At 34.4% G+C, this 22,400-nt stretch overlaps 2 protein-coding genes across 3 annotated transcripts; one reads left to right on the top strand and one right to left on the bottom strand.

Moving 5' to 3' along the window:
* The first annotated feature begins 12,025 nt into the window (after positions 1-12,025).
* LOC18437644 (transcription factor ILR3) lies at positions 12,026-18,076 on the top strand. Of its 2 annotated transcripts, none has more exons than XM_011626363.3 (6): positions 12,026-12,208; positions 12,393-12,500; positions 14,976-15,038; positions 15,655-15,732; positions 16,027-16,189; positions 17,625-18,076. In XM_011626363.3, the coding sequence occupies exons 2-6, from the start codon at positions 12,394-12,396 to the stop codon at positions 17,889-17,891; spliced, it is 678 nt and encodes a 225-aa protein (XP_011624665.1). In that variant the 5' UTR covers positions 12,026-12,208; position 12,393; the 3' UTR covers positions 17,892-18,076. The 2 variants fall into 2 exon arrangements, with proteins under 2 accessions (XP_011624665.1, XP_006847910.1); XM_006847847.4 differs by having other exon boundaries at positions 12,026-12,283.
* Positions 18,077-19,551: 1,475 nt separating this feature from the next.
* LOC18437643 (Pentatricopeptide repeat (PPR-like) superfamily protein) lies at positions 19,552-22,190 on the bottom strand. Its single transcript, XM_006847846.4, has one exon. The coding sequence runs from the start codon at positions 21,951-21,953 to the stop codon at positions 20,097-20,099; it is 1,857 nt and encodes a 618-aa protein (XP_006847909.1). The 5' UTR covers positions 21,954-22,190; the 3' UTR covers positions 19,552-20,096.
* Positions 22,191-22,400: the final 210 nt, after the last annotated feature.

The raw sequence follows: 22,400 nt of genomic DNA, 5'->3' as shown, positions 1-22,400 counted from the left end.
ACCTCAAAATTTTTAAGGATGTAGTTTTGCTCTTGAAATCCTCTCTGATAGCTTGAAAACCTATTTTCAGGTAATCCGAGAAATTTCTAAAAATTGAACAGATTAGCGGATCTACGAATATTCAAAAATCTAAAAAATTGACGGTCTAGATAACCATATTTAAGATGCATTATTTTTTAGACTTTTAAGTCATTTTAAGCATTTCTATATTCATTTAGTGATCCAGAGTGTAGAACCTTCAAAAGTTCCTATGGGTGTTTCTCTCTACAAAAGTTCGACGTCTACATTGGTTTCTTCTTAAACAAACTCCATATAACTCTATTGCCAAAAAAAAAAGTTCTCTTAAAAATAATCCTCCTCTCTCTTCTAAAAATGTGTTCACAAAAGGCCATGAAAGCACTCAAGATTGAGAAAATAAATGCGACAATATAAGAAATCACTGAAAAGGTGCGGAACAGAATACACAACTCTGCAAATTCAAGGTCAGCCCAAGTATATCCTTTTATTAAATAAACTAATATGCATAGATTAGAGAAGTGTTTCACCAAAAAAAACATGGTGATAATTGTCAAATTGCTTGTTATGCTCTAATAGTTTGGGAAGAGAGATGGAGAAAGAAAGAGGAGGCATGGAGGAGATAAGAGGAAAGAGCCTGAGAGAGAGAAGACACAGGTTTAATGGGACTTTCTGGTAGAGATAGGACCAAAGGTTTTGTAGGTTTTATCTCTTCATGTTCTATTTTCCCCTGTTGTATGGGTTTTTGGTATAAAAATTTGGGAAATATTATTTAAGGGGATAAATCCCTTACAAGATCATTGAAGGCGTCGAATTATTTCTGCTAACATTTTGACGTGTTATTTTTTCTTTCTCATATCAATCAGGTAACTCCTCAAAAGGATTAAAAGAATTCTGAAAGAAAAAGTTAATGTAAAGTTGCAACATTAAACAGTAGAATCAAGGTGCACCTAAAAAATCCAATGGAAAATGTTGTTTTGATGTTGAAAAATCTTCTATAATCATCTCGAGATCAAGATGTATGGAAATCAGCGTTTTAAAAAACGCCGAGTCGAACCGGACTCGTCCGGTTCGACTCGGAATTCGCGAAAAGGGACCAGATCGGTTGAAAAATAGGAAATCATCCGGTTCTAGAGAGAACCGGACGATTATGCACAGTGACTCGCCGATTCACTGTACGGAATCGGCGAGTCCGAACAATGAATCGGCGAGTCCGTACGTTTTTTTTTTTTTTTTTTTTTTTTTTTTTTTTTTTTTTTTTTTTTTTTTTTTTTTTTTTTTTTTTTTTTGTAATCCATGATAGATTTTTTTGTAATACTTGATCGATTTTTTTGTAATCCATGATCGAATTGTTTTTGTTTTTTTGTAATCCATGATCGAATTTTTTGGTTTTTTGTAACCCATAATATAATTTTTTGTAATCCATGATCGAAATGTTTGTTTTCTTTTCTTGTAATCCATGATCGCTTTTTTTGTTTTTTTTTTTTTTTTTGTAACCCATGATAGAATTTGTTGTAATCCATGATCGAATGTTTTGTAATACATGATCGAAATGTTTGTTTTTTTTTTGTAATCCATGATCGAAATGTTTGTTTTTTTTTTTGTAATCCATGATTGAATTTTTTGTTTTTTGCTTTTTTTGTAACCCATGATAGAGTTTTTTGTAATACATGATTGAATTTTTTGTAATCCATGATCGAACTGTTTTTTTCTTTTTTTGTAATCCACGATTTAATTTTTTGTTTGTTTTTTTTTGTAATCCATGATCGAATTTTATGTAATCCATGATCGAATTTTATGTAATCCATGATCGAATTTTATGTAATCCATGATTGAATTTTTTGAAAATTTGTGATTTTTTTTTTTTAATCCATGATCGAATTTTTTTTTGTAATCCATGATAGAATTTTTTGAAAATTTGTGATTTTTTTTTTAATCCATGATCAATTTTTTTGAAAATTTGTTTTTTTTTTTTTAATCCATATTATTCAAAGAGAAAGTGAGAGAGATGATGATTCTGAGGCCACCCTATCCCAGCCATATTATTCACATATCGAATCCCAACAGCAACAGTGTAGGGATGAGCACGAAATACTGTAAATTAAATGCTGAATGGCGGTTCATGCAAGGAAAGAACATATCAATATTCGCATATTCATTCAAAAACATGAAAATTCTTAATGGAGTACCCTCATTTTTTATTGAATTCCTAAAAAACAATATTTATAATGAATTTTAATAATTTTTTCGAATTTTTTTTAAGCTTTATTCTGACCGATTCACTCGATTCCCGATCCGGATCGCCGATTCGCCAATCCGAATCAGTTTTTTGGAAGCCCGATCCGGGTCACCGATCCGTTTTTTAAACCATTGATGGAAATAAAATAAAAAAAATATTTTAAGTCCAAAAAAATTGTATATTGCAACACATTAACTGGACCGTTTATTTTCAAGATTTTCATGTGTTTATAGATGTACTTTATTTGAGCTATTTTTGAATTTTAATTTTTTTTTAATTACTGATGAAAATAGATAATTAAGCTATCATAGGAATTTTTTATATCAAAATTATATCTTATAATAAAATTTGGAGGTGCATATTACTTTAATTGTTTAAGGTTGCAACCTTATGCAAACCACACCCAAGTCTAAATTGCATTTATCCTCCTGTGTTGAAAATAGAAGCAATCAGCATCATTTTAGTAATTTGAGTCTCAAGAAGCCCCTAGTTATTCCTCAAATAGAACGATGAAAACACCCCTAGTTATTCCTCAAATACCCCTAATTTCATTTTACTAATTTGAGTCTCAAGAAGCCCAATAGAACGATGAAAACACCCCCAGTTATTCCTCAAATACCCCTAATTTCATTTTAGTAATTTGAGTCTCAAGAAGCCCCAGAAGAACGATGAAAACCCCTTAGTTATTCCTCAAATACCCTTAATTATTCCTCAAATAAGGAACACACTAGTGATGAATAGTAATAAATAACTAGGGACTTTTTTGTCATTTGATACAATAAGACATATGGGTGCCCTTTTCATCTCTAATTATGAAATTTGAAGCAAAAAAATTGTTGCAAACGTAAGTAAATCTATAAACAATTGAAAATCTTTAAAATAGGAAGTAACAATTGAAAATCTTTAAAATAGGAAGTTCAGATAATGTGTTACAATATGACTATTTTTGGAATTTAAATCATTTTTATCATATCTATATGATCAATTGGAGGGTTTTCCAGTGGGTTCTTTTTTTTTTGGGGTGGGGGGACAACATGCCTCTACCTATTTTTTCAATTAGATTAGGAGTTAGTTTTTTTAAAGTATTAGTAAGACGGTGTTAATGGTAGGAATGGATACCACAATGTGGTGACTAAGATGTCAGGATGCTACCACCACGACCCTAACCCCTTTCCCACTTTCCGATGAGTGTTTGCGATACACCTTATTTTTATAATATAAAGGTTGATACCCCATATAAACTTTTTCACTCGCACACAATAAAACATTGTTAACATAATTTTTATATTTGTAAAGACATTTTATGGAATAATTATGGAATACTAACTTTGAAGTTCACTATTGTATTATATATATAGGGAAAAGATCCTATGAGCCCATAGGTCGATGGAACAGTGCAAGCTTAACGGTCCATATTGAATATGGGTCGATCTGACGAACACGATTGCATTTCAGATTTGATTTTTGATTCTTTTTCTACTACACATTTGGACCATACTTTAGAAATAATCATTTCTTATTTTACAAAGCAATGTGATCACTTAATATGTATTGTGAGTCAAAATTAAGGGGGGATGACTAGTTTTGGTGCCCTAAGCCCTAAATAAGTAAGAAACGAAATGCCGACATTGCCAATCAATATTATCCAAATCATCCGATCAATCTAAATTTAATTGTAGAGTAGGAGGCACGTGTTTTGGACGGGGCAGATGTTTTATGTTATGTCGGTTGTGAGGGTCTTTGTGTTTAGGCAAGTGGTCCAAATTTGGGCAAGTGTGGGATTCTTCCCCATTCGAATACACGCCCACATTCATCAACAAATGTTTTCTTTATGGATGCTACACATTCCTCACCGAATCTTATAGAATAAGGGCACATTTCTCAACAAATCCTATACAATAAGGGTGGTCTTCTAGTTACTCAGAGTCTCTCTATATAGATATAATTTCTACTCATTAGATGTCTAATTGGATGGCTTGAGATAAGTTATGTCGAGATATTTTTTTTAAAAAAAATTGTGTCTAATCAATGACATTCTTACCACTACCCATTTTGAAATTTAAAGAACAAAAATGATTGTGACTTCCATATATAAAAGATAAAAGATCATTGTAAACAATCTTTTATATATATATATATATATATATCAACATTAATGACAGAGTGTGGACCCCACTCCTAAAAGCAAATGCATTATGAATAGGCCCACCATATACAGTTGTTCTCTTCTTTCTAACACAAGCATGCAATGTCACAGGCAAATGGTCCTCCAACCGTAGTTCGGATATAATAACGACACATTTAACGACTAGTGTGTATCAACATTATTTCATTTTTTTCATTTTGTATTTTCTATAAATCTTTTTCAGTCGAAAATTTGGTGAGATGTGTGTCGAACCTAAGGGCACAAGGAAAATATTCAGAAAATAATACACTAAAAAAGAGACCAAAATGAGTCCACCCTTTTTTATGTACATGGGCTGTAGGACTTGAGCGGCTCAAATAATCATCCTATATGTATAGGAAAAAACTTTTGTACATTTGAGCCTTATTCTACATAGATGAGACACTATCATATTGACAAAAAAAATTGTGGATATGGAAAAGGGATTTAATATTTTCTTTTGGTACAGGAAGGTCACAATTATTTACAACCATCCGATGTGAAATCTAATAGTTTGGGTATGTCATAAAGTTTGAGAAAATTTATTTTGAACTTTGAACCCGGTTAATGAAATAAATACAACCTCCCAATTTCACATCCAATGATGAAGATTAATTGTGACCACCTTATACCAAAAGTAAATAGTCTTATTATATACTTAACACATTTACTGCACTGTCCATTATCAAGATTTCCAAGTGTTTATATAGTTCCTCTGTTTGCACTATTTATTGAGCTTTAAATTTTTATAATTAGGGTTAAGACTAAAAATTTAACTTCGCCATTGCCGATCCTAAGCCTTGATTAGAAAAGAATAAGTTGTTTTAAGTTGACAATTAGCATAAAATTTTTACTACATCTATATCGAATCTTAATTCAAAAGAGCATGACTTTTGATACAACTGAATGACGGGACATGATTCGTATAACCGATTCATTCCTACCGTGGTTTTAAAAGGTAAAACTCGATCCCTGTTGTGAATGTGAACGATAAAAGGTGGGGACATGGATGCCCCATCTTCGCTTTGGCCATTGTTTTATTGAAAGGGCACAATAAAACGTGGCTCTTGCTGATATCATGTGATCCAAAAAGCTATCATGGATACGAATAATGAAAGTGAAGGAGAACAGACGGTTGGCAATCGAAGTCAAGATGTTCAGTGTTGGACACAAAATATGGAGGGGTCCACACGTGAGATGCCAAGAACCGCCATGATTAGAAATGAGGGTCTAAGCTCCACCCACTGAAATTAATTCATGATTTTGTTGAAATTAAAGGATTTTGTAGAATAAATGAGCAAAGTGCTTGAATTTTTTAAAATTTTTTTTTAAAAAGTTCACGGTATTAGAAAAGTGTTTGAAATATTTTTTTTGCCTGCAGTAAAAAGATGGATTTTTTATATCCTAAATCGATGGAAAACCGATTTGGACTCGTGATAGGGGTCCCCAATACTTTTCTTTAATGATAAAAAGAAGGGGAGTATGACTACAAAATTTGGAGAAAAAATTCCCCTAAATCAAATTTATCCATCCCATTTTTAGGATGAGTTTTCATTTTTTGAGGCTATTCATCAAGATGTAAAGAGTGTGTACTTAAAAGGGTCAAACAAATATCCCCAATATGAAACCTTTGTATAAAATCACTCCCCTAAAGAATAAAGGTCGTATAATCAAGATTGCTGCAAAACACTCGCATACATTGCGTGCAAATAAGAATTGTGCATCACATATGCACATGGTCTATTGATTATACGCTACATGCAATCTACAACATCTTATGGAATGACAAATGATGGACAAGAACCATTCCAAACTATGACATATTTCACATTGCAAGCTTGCTTCCTCTCTTTTCTTTTATTTTCCTTCCTTATTTTATTTTATTTTTTGTAGACCAACGGTGAAGGTCCTTTACTTTTAGGAGTGGCACCAGGTCTGGATTTGGACCCAAATAGTATTCGAGTCCAGGTTTTAAAACCCGACCTTTTGGGTCAGGTCCATTGCCAGCCCTACCTACTTGTAGACTTGTAGTAGGAATGACAACCCATACAAAGGAATCGCACATAAAGGAGTTGCGCCTTGCCATGGTTTGTTAAAATTAGTGTCTTTAAAATAGAACCGGTAGGTTGAATGAGTTCTCCACTGGGTTTCGAGTGGGATCGGTTGAATTTGAGAGCTGGCTCACCCGACTCTGTTATTTTTAAAATAAAAATATAAAATTAAAGTTGTATATTTGAGGTTGTACAAAAAGTTCGTAAAAGGGGTCAAATTATCCTTATTGACGTAATGAAGGGTTAATTTTTCCTTCTCAATTCAATTAAATACCTCCTCGAAATAAAAAATAAAAAGAAAAAGCCAAAATGCCTTTGTTCTATATTGGGAATGATGATCAATTAATGGCATTTTAATAATTTGACCCCCCAGAAGCCCAACTAAATGATAAAAATGCCCTTAATTTTTCCTCATTATAAATAAGAAACACAATGTTCAATATTAGTAACGAAGAGCTACTAGGTATTCCCAAGTTTTCTACCCGAGGGTGTAAGTGTACAACATACTCCCACAAGAGCTTAGTATACACCCTCAAATTAAATATTTCAATAGAACAGAGGGAATTCATCAAAAGTTATCCTAGCCAATAGAGTGGAGATTGATTTTGATCATTTTATCATTTGATTAATTTTGAGAAGTTTCTTATATATTATTTGAGGAATCATGCTTTAACTATTCCTCATGAATTACACGCAAGTGGGTCATTTCAAGATATTATGAAGAGACAGATTGATAATGAAATATGTGAAAAAGTAAGGGCCAAAGGATATATCATTGACTGTAAACACTTCAAGAAAAAGAAGTCTTAACTTTTTGGGCCAAAAAGAAGTGCAATGGGGACATATTCAAAGTTCAGTGGCTACTATTGGTAGTTGCCAAGCATGGTCAATGATGGAAAGTTCATAAAAGTAAAGATTTTTCTTTTATTTTACTGTAAAAAGGAAAAAGAAAGTAAATAATTTATTGAAAATTCAATGAATGATAGCTAAATGTTTGATAGGAAAATATACAGAAAGTATGCAATAAAGCCGTTTATCTTGGTACAAAAGGTTACAGTTGCACTGAGCCATCCGATGTAAATATAAGTGGCCAGGTATGTGTTATTGAGCATCACGAAGTCTTGGTATATTTTATGGAACCCCTATCAGATTCTTATTTTAAATTTGGGTGCTTTTTATTTTTTATATTTTTTTAGACCACCATTTAAATAGACGATCTAGCGATCTAACACAAATTTGGATTTTCACCCATTATTGGAAAGATGGGGTATTGGCATGTTATAGACCTCTAAATCTATCTACATTGACAACCAATCATTTATTGGACGGTGATAATCCTCGTGATCATGCATTCTGTTCAATCGCATGGATTGTACTATTGTCCCTCATCATATGAAGGTGCAGTTAGTGCAAAGCTTGGGTTTTAGGATTAAAAGTAAAGTTGCATTTCAAAACTCCACTAAAAAATGCACTACAATGGCATGAAAATCTATTATCACTCTCTATGAAATGAAAATTTCATAAATAATGCAAATTTGCTCAACCTGCAAACACCCAAAAAAATGCTACAAAATACAATATTTTCAAGGCCTTGACATCCAAAAACTGTTATATTTAGGGTATCACTTCGATGCTTTTCTTGTAGTCCAAATTTTTTTGGTGGTTTTGGAATGAAAAAGCCATAGTCTTTTCAAGGAATTCATTCTCTTTATGGGCACGTTTGTTACGCGTGAAAATATTTTTGGGAACACTTCTTTTTAATTTTTTATTGGGGAATGATTTCATGCAATGGTTGTATGGTAGTATGATGCAACCATTTTCGAAAACCCCGTTAGAGACATTTGTTTCACACAAATTTTTAAATGGACATTGCTTTCATTCTAAAGAACAATCACAAAAAATAAAAATTTGAAAAAATGTCTTAGAAAGTGTTTTTATGGTCCAATTAATATAAGTTGTCCATTTTAGTGAGATGATTAGATATAGGCCTCATAAGGATTTATTTATTCCCAAATTTTTTATATAGTGTTATCATCGTTAGATTAACAATGCTAAAAAAGAAAAAAAGTGATTTTGAAATTGTTAGGGCCTAGATTTTGAAACTCATTAGATGGATAGTTGAGATTCATTGTTGGAGGGTATTAATTTTGACCATATCTATGATGCAAATTGATTTTTTATTTTTTTCCTTATGATTGAGTACGAGGATGAAGATAATGCATGTGCAAAATTTGGGGTTATACAAATGTCAAAAACATTATTTTTTAGATGTGTGGTTGCATTATACTACTATACAACCATTGTATCAAATCATTCATTTTTTTTATTATAATAAAATTTAATCCAAATTTGAATTTCATCCTAGAACCCATATTTCAGCTCTTGATCAAATTTTATTTTGATTTTTTTTTTAATGTTATCAAATTTTATCTTTTTTTTTATATGTTAAACTAAAACGAAATCCTGACAAATTTTAGAAGAAAATTTTTGATAATTAATTTTAGAACAATGCTGATAATAAGTACATTCCGAGTTGAATATCCAAAACATATTTCTTTCTTTATTTTTCAAAGAAAAATAATAATTACAATGGATTGAAAACTTATTATTAGGTATTAGGAAAAAAATAAATTCATTGCTAAACGTTTATTGAGAATGTTCAATACCCGTTTCACATCATCTACACGAAAATGTTGAATTTTTCTAAATCTTCTTGGCTCTTACTAACATATTCATTGATCCAAACATTTATCCTATAAATCATGAAATTTATTCATCAAGCCATGTTCGATGATTCCAAAGGTTTATTATTTGTTTGTTTTTGTTGTTGTTTGTTACCAAAAAAAAAAAAAAAAACTTTTGAATGCCCAGTAGAAACATATTTACCTAAAGGATAATCCCCTCCTTTGAATCTTCAACGCATAATGAAAAGCATGGCTGCTAAGTAAAGTAGCAAAACTCACGTGATGTTTATCATATGTTTACTGAGTAGGCGAACCAACAGTATGGTAAAAGACAAACGGGTCTTATTCGTGCTCTTGGATTTTTTTTTAATGGCCAAAACATTCATCAGGTTCGCCCAACTTGTACAGGGGAATTTCCAATTTGTCCTCATACATAGCACTAAATAAAAGTTTAAACTAAAGGGAAAGTATACAACAGAGCATACACATTTTTTCTTTTTTTAATTAAATAGCATTCCCAGCCATCATTTGTTGACTATGGACGGTTGAGATGGCGTTTACCATACTGTCTGTATGGCAATTTGTACATTGTGTGTGCACAGTAACATTCCATGTAAATTTTCATATTAGAGATGCACAATAAACCCTCAAGTACAATAAACCAATACATGTGTACGTTTGGAGTTGGAGAATGGTCCTGGGTGGTTGAGAGGATAGAACCAAGTGTTGAGGAGAAGAGTCTTAATACTATAAAAAATATTCCAATTTTTTCTAATTTTTTTTTTGAGTGGGGCAGGGGTCGCAAAAGAAAAATATTAAAATATATTTAACTTTTAAACAATTTAACACATTACCCTCCTTCAACTATTCCAACTCATGGTCATATACATTTAATGGGTAGAAGACATGGTAAAATGTTATCATCTGAAAAATGATAATTATCGACTTCAGAGGTTTGATCTTAGAAAAAAGTTTATATAATACTATTTAAGTAAGGTGCACCTAAAAATATCATCTGGAAGAGTGTTTCGACATTAGAGAATCCTCTAATTGATCATCTCAATTTCGAGATATGTAGATACGAAGAAAGTGCATATTGTAATAAGTTATTTAGACTATCTATTTTTAAGTGTTTATAGATTTGCTCGATTTTTACCAGTTTTGGAAATTTAAATTTTATGACTAGGAATAAAATAGATTTTCAAATCATCATGGGCTTTTCAACATTGAAACACCATCTTTAAACATTTTTTAGAGGTACACCTTACTTCCAAAGTACAAGGAGACGCCAAATACAAAATTCTCAGTTGTGTTAATTTCAAAATTCAAAGGGATTTGGGAATTTCACTATAATAGAGAGAAATAATGATTTTATGATCCAAAAAAATCAAAAGGAAAATTGTTTCATATGGCGGGAACGGCATTTCTACGTTTGCGGTCCCCGAGGTATAAAACATAATGATTGCAAATAAGTTATCCATCTAAAAATAATTGAAACTAAAGCTCAAATATTTTTTTAATAGAATTATTATTTTTAAAATATATTTATTATTTGTATTCATGATCTGCATGTTAGAAATGACATGTCCTTAAAAATTAGGTAAGAAAATCATGAGAAATTATGGCTACTATACCTATATTTTAAGGAAATTGGAAAAAAAACCTCAAACTTCTCAAAACCTCTCCCACACCTTTTTTCATGAATTTTGACATTTTTTTGACAAAACTACCCTTTACGATTGTCATTGTACCGTAAAAAGCATTACAGTATTAATAGTACCGTAATGAGCATTACGATACTTTTAATACTGTAATGCTCTTTAAATGCTCTACAGTCATAAAAAGATCGTAATGGAGTTGAACATCATTACAGTACTAAGTGTACCGTAATGCTTTTTTTGATATAGAGGAGATGTTACATATATCATTATGTGGGGAGCACATGCAGTTCCTTAAGGAGGTGTTGGATGGAAAGTTGGAAGACATGAAAAGGATAATGGAGAACCCTTGCATTGACACGACGGGTTCACTCTCTTGCATTTTGTTGCTATCAATGGGAGGGTTTTGTTATGAAAAAGGCTCTTGGAAATCATCCCCTCATAAAAGTTGGAAGATAATAACGATTTTGGTTGGACCCCACTTCATTGAGCAGTATTTAGTAGAGAAAATATAGAATTTTTGGTGCAAAATGACTCATCTATATTCTCTCTCTACAATTATGTCGAGCATTTTTTTCAAGCAACGATGTCATGGAACATTTATTTCATACCAAAAAGAGCACTATTGTACTCACAATACCATAACGCTCATTACAATACTCTTAATGTCGTAATGCTTATTACGATACTTTTAATATCGTAATATTTGTTTATGGTACAAAGACTACTGTAAAGGTAGTTTCATTAAAAAAGAAAAAAGCTAAAATTTGTAAAAAAAAAAGTGTGGACGAGCTTTTAAAAAATTAAATTTTTTTCCCTATTTTTTTAAAATATGAGTACATGAGCGATAATTTCTAAAAAATCATTTCAAAAATAGACTTTTAAGAACTGACTCATTTTTACATGGATTAACAGAATCCGTGTCCAAATCAAAAAGGTCTTCTGCCCTTTTTTGATGAGCACAAAAAGGGTAGAATAATAATTTTAAACATGCCGAAGTCGAAGCTCCAAAGACCAAACTTTCGTCAAACTTTTGAGTAATTCCCAATGAGTCAAGAAAAAAAACAAAAAAAAAAGTGTGAAAATTACTTTCTTACCCTTAGCCACAGAAAAAACGCGGGGAAAATTTATTTAGCCTCGTGGCCTTGCAACAAACACCCCTTTATTCACTGCTTTCCAAATCCTTTTTTATCGCTACTCTGTTCCGTACAAATAGTGAAACCTGAAACCCTAACCTTCTTTGCAATTCCTCATCTCTCGACCGAATGAGGGTTTTCTTCTCGCACAAGCTTGGGGGAACCTAAATTAGGGCTTCTCAGTGCCTTAGATTTTGATTTATTATTCAATTTTTCGGCAAGTATTGCCCTAGATTGTGGTTTCTTCTGGTTATTTTGAAGGTGATTTTTACTTCCTTTGTTCTTGTTGTTTGGGGCAAAGGGGCGCCATTGATAGGGATTTTTGCTGGCTCTAAGGTGATTTAGGGTTTCCATGTCCTTTTCTCTGGTTTTTAGGCGAATAGTCTTGTTTCCTTTTTTGCTGACATTCTGTTATTTGTTTTCTCCACTAACTGATTGTTTACAGGATGGAAGAGCAGAGCTGGGTATTGGACATTGACACCATTAATGAAGTTGCAGGATCTGACGCTCAATTTTATTTGTCTGAGGGATATGGCAACCTTCAGAGCACCAGGTACATTTACATGTCTCTTTCTTTCTCGCTGAATAATTAGCCATCTAGATTCTGAATGTTCTAGGGAACACTTTAATTTCTGCATCGTAAAAATTACATCTTTGATTTGCTCTCTCTCTCTCTCTCTCTCTCTCTCTCTCTTTCTGTGGTTATGCTTGTGATGGGGGTGCACGTGTGCTCGTTGTGTATGGGTAGGTAATGAAGTTATTGATCATCATTATCAGCATCATAATCATCTGAGCCGAATCCCCACTATTTGGACTTAGCTACACGAATCCTCTTCCCCCCAGGATTCATGAAATAGATGAAGTTATCGATGCTGTGTGAATTATCTATCCTACTCATTAGAAAGAAAAAAAAGTTTTTTTAAAAAATTATCTATCCTATTTCAATTTGGGATTTTTACCGTAGATGCTTTATGCAATCACCAGTTTCTGCCATGTGTGGATGATTTTGTTATTTTTGCTCTCTCTTCCCCTCCACACCCCTTCCCCCTTCTTCCCCTCCCTGTGTATGCTCTATGAATTATCCATCATCTTTCAAATTAGGAGTTTTCCATGTATAATTTATGTAATCTCCAGTTTTGGCCATGTCTAAATTATTTTTTTGTTTTTGTTTTTGCTCTCTCTCTCTACATGTTTGTGCACGCACGGGCATGTGTGCACGTGTGTGTTGATTGCCATTTTGGTTCTGGATGTTTTGTGTGGTTTTCTTATTACTGTCTACTGAGGGATACACTGTTCATTTTGTTTCATTCTCTCTATTCATCATCCTATATAACTTGGGTGCTTGGATCTGAACGTTTTATGAAATATATTGGTTCCATGAGATCATGATATTCTTTGTTTTGGGTAACTCTTCGGAGGGTTTCCAATTGAGTGTTCTTGATTGGGATGTTGGCATATTATTTAGTTTATTTGTTATAAGTTGGTATTGTTTAAGTCAACCGTTTCTCAAAAAAATAAATAAAAAAAAATGGTATTTTTTGATACTTGCCTACTTAAACAATTGATATACTTTTTAAGGTAACATTGTTTTGGAGGATGTTTTGATACTCAAATTTGAAGGGGCTCCATCTTAATAGGAGCTAAGGCCCAATGAAATAAATTGGAGTTTAGGCTACTTAAAGAAATGATTACGGTCCTCACATTGGCTCCAATTAAATACCTAAATAAATGATTATGGGCCCTGACTTCATCTCCAGCTTAATTGGAGCTAAGGCCCTTCCTTGCTGGCTTGAGCACATTTCTGTAGTTCTTCTCGGGCTGCTTAGCAGTTAACAGTGTCAGTTGAGTAAGTTATTGTAGGTGGGCTTAGAAGAGGTTCCCCAATCATAAATAATTTCTATGTGGGTCCAATAATATGTGTTACACCGAATTAAAAGTTCTTTAATTAAAAGAAAAAGACGTTCTGTACCCATAAATGATTTGTATATCATTCGAGGAGATCAGACTCTAATGGCATGATGATATCTGTGTCTATAAGATTCACTTGCCTTGGAGCTAGTGGGGTGCATCCAATGTGTCTATAGGATTCACTTGCCATGTCTACTTGGAATCAGTGACTTGATAGAGATATGGCTGAGTGTATGATCCATTGATTGATCTAATTTTCCTGGTTTGGATTTGCCTGAGTTCCGATAGTGGTGTTTTGTGTTCATTTGTCCTGCAAAATGGTACAGACCAAGAGTATATATTTAGTGCTAGTACCATCAGGTGTTCAGAATTGGTGGCTCAAGAGAGGTCTAGTGAGGAGCCACTGAGCCAGTATTTTTCGTGTCTTATACCCCTAGGGTAGATTGTTTCCACTCTTATTGCTATGAAAATTTCGAAAATGACATATAATGCACCTTAATCTACAGCTACCCCCCCTCCAAAAAAAAAAAAAAAAAATTGAAAAAGGAAAAAAAAAAAAAAAAAAAACTCCAGGAATCTTTATTTCTAATGGACCTTTTTGGATAGACTTCATCCATGGAAGAGCCTCTGGAACAATCTGTCGTCAATGGAAGTTAATGGTTGTTCCCAAGCGGTGCAAGTAGACCAATCCTTTTTCAATAGAAATGCGTGCGGCACTGCCTTGTGACCATATTATCCTTTTGCAAATGGTTTGATGACTAAAGTTTTATTATAAATAAGTTAATGCCCAAGTTAAGTATGATCAGATGTTATAACCTATGACAAATTTGTATTTATTTAACTGTATATTATTTTGTAAATTTTGACTTTTGAAAGTATGTTATTTTTAATTTGTTGTGTTTATGTATTATAGATATGATCATATGTTTCTCATATCATCAATTGTTTTCTGAAAAATCTCAGTAGTTATTGTTCTTAAATTTTGACAAAGTATTTCAACTCTCATCCTTATAAGCTATTATTTATTATTATCTTGAAGTTCTTTATGTTCTCATTCTGAGCTAGTATTTACTGTTATCTTCAAGTTCTCATTCTAAGTGTTTTACATCTTTGATAACAGTTGGGATATTGACTGCATAAATGCAAATGCTGTTGGCCCAGAACAAACAAGCTCAAGGAAAAGGTAATACTCCTTTTTGATAGTTTTATACATTGTAGATTCTGTTTTGATATCTTATTGACAATTAATTATCCATTAATTTTTAGAAATAGATTAGATATTGAATTTCCGATGTTCGAAATCATGAATGCTGGTTGAGATACAGTACAAGGTTCCGTTATGGGATTAAGTATTTGGTGCAAAGTGGTCTTCTGCAACGATAAAATGGAATGTGATTCTGGTTAAATTCTTCATTTTGGTTCTTTTATATGTGGGAACTGCGTTCATGTCCTTGGTGTCTATATCTGGGTTTTTGTCGTTGCTGTTTGGAATATTGCACTTTCTCTTTAAAACTTATAATGGTGATCTAAGGTCAATGCAATATGTCTTGTACAGAGGGATTTTTTTTTTGGCAGGTTTTAAATGATGTGCTTAGCGGCCGAACAAGATGTTGTTTTTTGAATATGTGGCATATATAGAACTTTTTTTTTTTTTTTTAATCAATATTTTTGCATTTTATTAAGTTTATAGGAGTATGGATGGGGTGCAACTGTTTGATATTCAGAAAGTATTGTTGCATATTTGCCCACATTTTTATGAAGAATATGTAATATAAGATATCTGCGAATCCCTTTTCCAGAGCTAGAGATGAATCGTGCTGTGCACCTGGGTCCAAGGCCTGTCGCGAGAAAATGCGGAGAGATAGGCTGAATGACAGGCATGCTCTCTCTCTCTATCTCTCTTCCTAGCTTCCCCCACCCCAAACCCCCTCCCCCCCCCCATCTCTTTTCCTTCTCCCTCCCTCCCTCCCTCCCGCCCTCCCTCCCTAGTCCCTCTGTCTCCCACTTGTTTCTTATAGTCAATTGTATTTATGATCGTTATCATTATACCTCCCTCCCTCCCTCCCTCTCCTATTTGTTTCTTCATTGTCTTTGTATTTATCATAGTTAATTATTTGTGTATCACTCGTCGTGATCGACTTCCTACCTGTTTGATCGTAACTTTAATTTAGGTTTTTGGAGTTGGGATCTATCCTCGACCCAGGGAGGCCTCCTAAAGCTGACAAAGCAACCATTTTAAGTGATGCTGCCCGTGCCTTGAGTCAGCTACGAATTGAAGCACAGAAGCTCAAGGAAGCAAATGAAAAGCTCCAAGAAACTATTAAAGATTTGAAGGTTGGCGCGCATCTTACTTTCATCTTCTTTTGGTGTCATGTGAGAACAAGTGAAAGTTGTGCTTCATCATCATCATCATCATCTGAGCCTTATCCCAACTATTTGGGGTCGGCAAAGTGAAAGTTCTACTAATTAAAACAAAATGAAGCAACAGTTCTGAAATTCATCTAATTAAGTTATGAAATAATGATATTTTGGTCCTCAACCTTGTCGTTGTTCTAAGTACGTAGATTACTTTTGTCATTTTTTGATGATTAGATTGCTAGAAAACATTCTTTATAACAATAAGTATGCCCTTGCTCGTGATGATCAAAACTCTTTTGAAAACCACGTCTTTTGTGAGTAGTTATAAGTTATGACCTAAATTGCTCTGAATAATATATCTGATAGATAATTGAGATGTCTCAAAACCTAACCTAAGCATCTTACTGCTTAAGCCAGAACCAGAGACAGCTTGAATAGTGCATTACCAAAACTGAGAGTGTTCCAAAATCTTGGTTTGTGTTGGACGAAGTTCACTTTATGTAAGACTAACAATGGGCTGGGTGGGCCGGCCCAGTCCTAAAAACTAGGGCTTGTGCTCAGTGTTCGCAAACTCGGCCGGTCCAACTTGGAACTGGCCAGTCAAATTGGAACCGGGCACTGGTCGATTTGGTTTTGGCTGGTTTTGGTGGTCCAACTGGGTATTTTAAAAATATATATGTAAAATCCCAAAAAATAAGGCATTTGTTTGTATTGTGTTTTTTAATGTTTTTTTATCATTTTGGCAAAGATTGAAAAATGTTTTCTCCATGAACACTTATTTTTAAATTTTTGCTTTTTTTTTGGAAAATTTTGAAAATACCCCTGTGCACAAATCGATTATTTAAAATTCATTTTTTTCACTACTTTTCAACTTCTTTTGGATGTGCTTTGTTTAATTATGCTTTAAACATATTTTTCATATTTTTTTGGATTTATTTATTTTTTTTATTTTTCTTAATACCTTTTGAACTAGTGGGGACCTACCCGCTGAACCAGCCGGTTCACTGGTTACTCGGACCCAGCCCTCGGCCAATTTTTGAGGCCTGTTCGATTTTTCGAACACTGCTTGGCTACAAAATGTGGCCTGCGGCCCAGTCTGGGCTCTCCATCCCTATAGTGACCAGGGCCTGGCTAGTCGGCCTGACCCTGGTGCAGTCCATTGCCAGCCGTACAAATGTTAGCAAGTCCCTAGTTATTATTATCTTTGATAAAGAACGAGTAATGGGATTAGTTTAAGTTTCATGATAAATGCAACCTAAGTACATAAGCTGAGGAGAAATTACATAATCTGACTGACATGACCCAAAAAAGCAATAGATTGAGAAGTTAGGATTGTTTTTTGGTTGCTACCAATGTGATTATTATTCACAGTTGAAACCTCTCAAATCTCTTCATGCTTTGGGGTTTGCAGGTGGAGAAAAATGAGCTACGTGATGAGAAAACACGCCTGAAGGCTGACAAAGAGAGACTAGAACAGCAAGTTAAGGCCATGAGCATGGCCCCAACTGGGTTCATACCCCACCCAGCTGCCATCCATGCTTTTGCTGCTCCAAGTCAAGTAGGAGGAGCCAAGGCTGTACCTTACTCTGGATATCCTGCGATGACAATGTGGCAATGGATGCCCCCTACCGTTGTTGATACCTCTCAAGATCACAAGCTGAGGCCACCTGTTGCGTAGACTTCTTAATGTATCTTCTCGGTACTGATTCTGGCTATGAGTAGCTGCTATCAGTATCGGACTATGAGCAGGCGCTCCTTATTTTTTTCGCCACTAATTTTTCTTTTTAATTTTCTTTATGGATGCGGAAATATGTAATTACCGGTCTAATTTATCTGAATACATTTGTCTGATTTTCTGTTGCCTCACTGGGCTTGGGCAAGATCATGCTGCCTCTGTCTCTCTCTCTACTGTGTATATATGTATGTGATAATTTCTGCATCAAGTTTCTTGCTCTGTGATTCAAGTATTAAGAGAGTGGAGTTTTGTGTTTGGGCGAATTTGACAGGGTAGTAAAAGCAATGGAATTTGCGAGCTGAGTCCTAATTTGAATAACCATGTGATAGAAAATTGAGTTGTTATGGTTTGCGTTTCTGTAATTGGGGTATTTCTATTTAGACCTAAAACTTAATCTGCTTTGTTAGTTCTGTTAAATGCAGCAAATAATTTCAAACTATGATCTTATTCTCATCTCAATCCTCTGATTTAATCTGCTCTATTGTCTTGTTAAATGAAGGAAATAAGTGTCTAGCCGTGATTTCTTTTTCTCATCGACCAGCATAATATACATTCCATTTGCCCTGAGACCCCTTGAGGGTCGTTCTTCTAAGCCAATGTCTTCATTTAGAAAAAGTATATATAAGGTTACAACCTTATAAAGTCTATAGAAGAGTGTTTTGAAGAAGAGTGTTTTGATGTTGGAAAACCCTTCAATCGATCATCTTGATTTTGTTATGGATATGAAAAAAAGAATTTCACGTATAAAAGTAGTAGTTCATCTTGTTATGGATATGAAAAAAAGAATTTCACGTGTAAAAGTAGTTCATCTTATAACAAGTTAAACTGTTTATTTTCAAGATTTTCAATTGTTCACAGTTATGTTTGATCCGTGCCAATTTTTAAACTTTAAATTTCATAACTGTGAATAAAAGCACACTTTCAAGCCATCAGAAGATTTCCGACCAAGGAACTATATCTCCAAATAAATTTTATGGGTGCGCCTTGCTTCTACAATATAAGGACTACGCTCTATACAAATCTCACTCTTATGTATTTATGTGTATTGTGATAAGACTTTATGGTTACATGGTGTAATCATGGATCTTGTGAGAAAGGGGACTGAAAACAATGCATTACAAGCTCTGTGACAGATGAGATGTATTAGAGTACAACAGGATTGTTATGAATTTTCAGTATGAAAAGTACACTGCTACATATGCGCACTCGTTCCTCCAGTAAATATTAACTGGAGGACCCAGTTTTTTATGCGGCCAAGCCTGAATATGTAGAAATGTGGGCCTATTAATAAATATATTTTTTAGATGGATTTTTGGACTAAATTTTTAAGGACATGTAATGTCACATGGAGATCATAAATATGAATAAATAAGTAGATCATAAATATGAATAAATAAGTAAATTTTAAAAACTATAAATAATAAATCTAGTAAAACATTTGGAATGTGAGTTACCATTGTTTTTAAATGGAACTTGCATCCATCTTTAAGATGGATGCTTTACACTTTTTGGACCGCATGTTTAGTTATGCCTACCAGCCCACATGAAACAATTTTCCTTAAAAAAATTACATCTGTCAAGACTATTATATAGATCCAAATCAGGTCAAGAATGGAAGAATTTATAATAGAAAAACCCTGGACAAAGGAAGCAGTACATCAGAAAAAACAAATGAATAAATGGTGGGCTTTTGACGCCATCTTCAGGCCACCTATTCAACTTCGTGCACCGTCCAAGATCCATGCCGAAAGTGGATTTTGGATCCAAATTTCGCAATCGCAATCTATGTATCTCGGCCACCACAACAATGAATCCAAAAATAGCAAAAGGATTTTGAGCCTTGAAAACTGGCCCTCATGCCCTTTTATTGGACCGTTCAATTCAATTGTTGCAACTTCAAACGTCCAAGATCATCAGATTTGCAGTGTTTATAGATCTCCAAATTCATGGATCTGAGGATGAAACGGTTTGTGGTAGTTTAGAGTGATGAGGCTTCAGGTCCTAAAACCCTTTAAACTTAGGGCAGAGGCATGAGTTGGTGACCCACCCCAAATACTTGGATAGGTAAATGAATGGAACATGTTAACCATTCTTACCATTTCAATATATGTTAGAAATGAATTTTTCAGCTTGATCTGCATTATCGATCTATTGAACAACATCATAAAGATGTCCTTCAATGTCTGGCATGAATCCCTTTTCTATCATCTCATCCCTAACTAAATCATAGGTCACATGGTTTGGAACCAAACCTTTCTCCAACAGTTCATTCAAAAGCCTATTTGCTTCTTCCATTTTTCCTTTCCTGCAAAGACCCTTGATCAACACATTATATGTCGCGACATTCGCTTTTCTGCCTCCTCTCTCCATTCTCTCTCTCAGACTTAAAGCCACCCTTAAATTCCCCTCTTCACAAAACCCATCCATCAAAATATTGTAAGTGACATGTTTTGGGTCCACACCCAACTCCGACATTTCATCCAAGAGTTTGAGGGCCTTCCTAGACTCTCCTCGCCTGCATAATTCACCGATTAATATGTTATATGTTATCACATCAGCTTGAATGTTGTTCTCTCCCATTTCATCAAGCAACCTACTCGCCCCTTTCGTATTCCCGGCCCTGCAAAAGCCTGCAATAAGAGAATTGTAAGTTGAAACATCACAGCACAAACCTCTTTGAGACATTTTGGCTTGTAACTCGAGAGCTTCCTCCATTTTGCCCAACTTACAATACCCATCAATTAGAGAATTATATGTTACAAGACTAGGAGCCAGACCCTTCTCTATAACCTCATCTAGCACGTTCTTGGCTTCTATCATTTTACCCACTCTACAAAACCCATAAATAAGCTCATTATATGTAACAATTGTGGGCTGGACATTACAACCTTGCATTTGGGTATTTAAGTCTAGAGCTTCCTCAATTTTGCCTTCTTTAGACAGCCCATTGATCAATGAATTGTAAGTTATAGCATTCGGAGAAAAACCCTTCTTCTTCATTTCATCGAACACTCTTAATGCAGCCAAACTATTCCCATCTTTGCAATACCCATCAATCAAAATGTTGAAAGTAACTTGAGTGGGAGAGATCCTATTTGTGACCATCTCTTTGAGAAGAGACTCAGCTTTATACATCTTCCCAATTTTTCCCATCTTACAATGCCCGTCGATGAGGGTATTATATGTAATTACATTCGGAGAGCAACCCCATGACTCCATATCAGCTGCCAAATCAACTGCTTTTCTCAGCTTCCCAGCTTTGCAGACGCCATGAATTACAGTGTTGAAACTGACATGATTCAATGGAATTCTCCTCCTAATCGTCTCTTTGTAAACCAATTCTAGGGTTTTGATATCATTTGATTTTACCAGCTCATTCAGTAGAGAATTACAGGACAAAACGGAGAGCCGAATTCCATAATCTCCCGATCTTTTGAAGGCTTCCACGGCCATATCAATCCTAGAGTTCTTTGCATACGCAGAAACTAACATATCTGCAATAACTGGATTGAATTTTGGGCGATCGCTCGAAACCGTGAGAGCATGGAAAATCACAGAGCAAGAAGAGTCATTCTCTCTGTTAACCATGGAATGTAGAAGCGACCTAATTTTGTCATACTTTTTGGCATTTGACAACAAGTGAAGAAGCCTGCAACAAAATTCAAGGTTATGGGGGGACCCGTTTTCCTTTTCGGACCATTTGAAAAACCTAAGCAACAATTCTTCGTCCACGTTCCATTGAAACAAAAACTCGAGCAGTTTATGATAACCCAAATCTCCAATTTCGCGTTTCAGCGCAGTCCAGTGTTGTTTGCTTATACTGTGACAAACCCTAGATTTGAATCCTTCCAAATCGATAGTATCAGAAGATGGAATGGGTTCTGCCGATAATGGAACCGGAGGCATGAGAGAACAGTCCGGAGATGAAATTGTAGACAGAGAAAGCTTTCCAGGAGATTGGAATCCATGGCTTAGGGCGGGCAGAAAGCAGTTGAACTTTTTCATGTATTAGGGTTTTTTCCAGTTCTAGAGATTTCGGACCATGGGGTCTGTGTAACTTGGGATGATTTGCTTGTTGAACCGAAGGGAAGCCATGGGCCGATCGCTCTCTCCCTCTCTCTCTCTCTCTCGGGCGTGCATAGCGAACTGATAGTAGGTGACAGTATGCTCTCTCGGGAGCACAATGTCTTTTGACCTGTTAATAGGACGATATTTCAGTTTAGGATAATTGTTTATACAGCGAGGACCGCATTTCTACGAAATGCGGTCATCAAGGTATAACGTAAAAAGGCAGTCCATCTTAAAAATCTAATTTTTTTAATAGAATTATTATTTAAAAAAATATTTATTTTTTTATATTCATGATCTCCATATTAAAAATTATATACCTTTACAAATTAAGTCCAAAAATCCATCTCACAAAATAGACTTTTAAGAGGTGACTCATTCCTA

The sequence above is a fragment of the Amborella trichopoda genome, chromosome 9 (genome assembly GCF_054954075.1).
Source record: "Amborella trichopoda isolate Santa Cruz 75 chromosome 9, AtrichopodaSantaCruz75HAP2 v2.0, whole genome shotgun sequence".
NCBI classification, from domain to species: Eukaryota; Viridiplantae; Streptophyta; class Magnoliopsida; order Amborellales; family Amborellaceae; genus Amborella; species Amborella trichopoda.
Note: the sequence above shows the minus strand (reverse complement) of the source record. Positions and strands in the feature narration are given on the sequence as shown.